At 31.1% G+C, this 3,299-nt stretch overlaps 1 protein-coding gene across 1 annotated transcript in view; it reads left to right on the top strand.

Moving 5' to 3' along the window:
• Positions 1-1,563: 1,563 nt before the first annotated feature.
• Positions 1,564-3,299, top strand: part of churc1 (churchill domain containing 1) — a 3,778-nt gene continuing 2,042 nt past the window's right edge. The window contains exon 1 of the mRNA XM_056481529.1: positions 1,564-1,681. Coding sequence (XP_056337504.1) covers positions 1,643-1,681 — 39 coding nt within the window. The 5' untranslated portion in view covers positions 1,564-1,642. The remainder of the gene's footprint in view (positions 1,682-3,299) is intronic.

The following is a 3,299-nucleotide window of genomic DNA, read 5'->3' as shown; positions in this document are numbered from 1 at the left end:
ACATCCCGTAAAAATAACCATCAGTTAAAAAGCGCCGAAAATTATGATGCTCGCCTAACCAAAATTAAATCGCTGTGGTTTGTGTTTTTCCGGATGCACGATGGAAGTGGAGGATGACTTCCTAAAAAAATCATTAATAATAATAAATTAATTAAATAAATAAAATAAACTGGCTACTTTTTGCTGAACCTGGCAACACTCGGTAAGAATTGACGTGACGAAGACACAGAAAGCTCCCCCTAGTGCTTTGGTTCTCTTTGCGGGTTTCATCATGGTTTCAAATCACTTTAAATGTGTAATTGTTGACCAATTCTGATGCAAAAAAGCAAAACAAAACTTCGCTTATATGTCCTACTTCAGATTACCACAATCTTGATTACCACGATCACGTTACATATTTAAACTGAATATAAGTAATAAAAAGAAGGAAAAATTCAAAGTGTAGGTTAATTTAGTCAAATTATTATTATTTTTAAAAAGAACTTATTGTTAAAATTATAGGAATGCAATGTGTGAACTTTCATTTTTTTCAGCACTTCTACATAATGTTTTTTTTTCCAAAGCATCAAGCATTATAAAAGCCATGCATGCACACACACACACACACTTGCACAAATACTTAAAACTTTTCTAAAGCTAGAATGACACCAGTTCATGAGGGTTTCTGGATATTGCTTTTCTGTTAAAGTTAGTGTGCAAAAAAGAGGGAAAAAACAAGAGCCTCTTTAAGAAAAAGCAATCTTTAGAAAATTTATTTATTTATTTATTTATTTATTTATTTATTTATTTATTTATTTATTTATTCATGTATAATAAAATGTTACCAATAATAAATAAGAAACAACAGAAATATTATTGTTTATGTAAAATAATATTGAACGTGTTTATCATTATCATTTATTTGTTCTCATAATTGATTTTGCTATAAATAGACAATACTTATAACGTAGTGTTCTTAGGTATAATTTTTTTTTTTCTAAATATTAACATTATTTATTTTTATACCACAGTAAATGTATCACTGTTGGTACTGTTAAAAATTGTTATTGTTGGTATTATTGTTTGTCGTTGTATAACAAAAAGTATTGGAACCATATTGAAAAGAAAAAAAGAAAAACAGTATCACCCATCCCCAATAAGGCCCTCTTATTAGTATCATTGACTGTATATTATCATTAGTATTGGTGAGTAACTTGTTTCTATTCTATCATCTTATCTGTTTTCATTAAGGATGTACTTAAAGTTTTAGTAATAATGTTTTTGTAATTTAAATTTATTTTTGCGTTAGTAAAATATGTACGTGTAGTCTTTAGTCATTTGTATTATAGGTTCCTGTTTAGTTTTGGATGAGAATACATAAAATTTATTTTATTTATTTATTTATTTATTTGTAGATTGGTCCTGGGAGAAACTTTTTTAATTCTATAAGATTCAATAAAATGTTTCTTAATACGAAAAACATTTTAATATTCAAAATAACCCGTTTAAGAACCACTTAAAAGCCCTTGTGGTCAGGTAAGTTTGAAGTCTGAAGGTGGCGCTGCTCACAGATCGTACAGAGATTTCACCTCACCGAAGAATGCAAACACGGAAGCGTATTCTGTTCTGTACTCTATATATTTCCACATCTGTCTGATCAGAAATGTGTACTGGTTGTGTCCAGAAGCAATATCCCGACAGGGTGAGTTCATGATTGTCTGTGACTGCATCAACTCATGCAAATCTGACGCTTGCTATTTTCCTTTCTATGTGTTGGTCTTAGCCAACATCACTGTGCTGTTTGCGTCATGGGCATTTCAAAAGTTTGATGCTTGTAGAATCGACCTAATTGCTTATAAATCATTTAGTTATCAAACGTCTATTTAAGCTTGTTTTAGGCTGTTTATTCGCTGTCTCTTAAAGCAGCTACATTTAATGGAAGAAACTGAAGGTAAATGTAAATTTAAAACAAGTAATAGTAATTGCTGTGCTTCCTAATTGCAGATATTCTGATTAACCTATTATGATTACATTTTACACGTTTCAGAAACGTCACTTGTAAATATGCAAATGAGTTGTGATTTAATTAAACATGCAGTAATTCGCATGCATTTCTTGCGCAAAAATCTGATCATTTATTTATTTAATCTTTTTTGACACATTAGAGTGGGTATCTGTTTTTATTATTATGCTTGAAAAAACATTCAGAATACCATGCAACAGTAGTAAGAAAATGCAGTAGTGTATGCAGTCTAAATAGCAGCAAGAAAACAGAGAGAAAATGACATAATCATACAAAATATATAAATAATTTAATTAACACAAAAGCAAAAATAATTGAAGGGGCCCACTCTTCAAAAAAAGATCTTCAGTTTAAGGGCTTTTGATAATGCGGAAGCTTTAAGAACACCTAGAGTGGGTATCTTTTGTCACTTCATTAATAAGAAAATACTGAAACAGCCAGAAGGGTTTTGTTTTAATTTTTTTTTTTTTTTTTACTTTTAAGTCATTTTATTAAAAAAATAAATTGTTGAAAAATTTCTTCTGTAAAACAAAACTCATAATTCAGATTAATTTTAATTTTGGTGATTTATGGCTCAAGGCTAGGCATGGGCTGGAATAAGATTCTAGCTGTGTGATAACCTTGAATAAAACAAAATCATTGTGATTAGTGCTCTAAGATATACTCTTTTTAAATGTCTGGGTAGAACAAGAACTTTTTTTCTGCTTTGAACGCAATGGCTGCAGCCAAAATCACAACAGTATGTGAGCAGAGTAGTATGTCAAAATTCATAGAATTCGAAAAACAGTATGCGAGAAGTACCTGGATGACCTACTACTTACGGTAAGATTCTGAAGTGTGCATCTGATGGACGCTATGCTATACCATGATGCACAACGAGAGAATTCATGAATAGGAGTGAGGCGGGTATGTCATGTGATGATGACAAAATGGCATCTGTAGTACATCTGACATCTATTCACGCTAAGTAAAAGAAATCGTACATATACCATAGGAATGCTATAATAGGAAATTTTGGCGGTTTAAAAACCTTGGCTTTTCTAAACCCCGGTATACATTAAAAAACAGTTATCGTCGTGTGCCTACTCAAGGCAGCAGAAACCAATCATTTTAAAGTGGCCTTTAAAAATATACGTTGTCATTGAAATCTGAAGGCACAAGTGCAACAAAGGAAACTCTTACAATATTGTTTTATTTTCATTCCACTGAGCCAAAAAGCCTTAAAATTGCCTAGTGCATGGAAGAAAAACTGTCCGCAGTGTCTTGCCTGAATAAACATGACAGATTCTCTATATTT

The sequence above is a fragment of the Danio aesculapii genome, chromosome 20, assembly GCF_903798145.1.
Source record: "Danio aesculapii chromosome 20, fDanAes4.1, whole genome shotgun sequence".
In the NCBI taxonomy this organism is placed as follows: Eukaryota; Metazoa; Chordata; class Actinopteri; order Cypriniformes; family Danionidae; genus Danio; species Danio aesculapii.
This window is presented reverse-complemented; position numbering and strand designations above follow the sequence as displayed.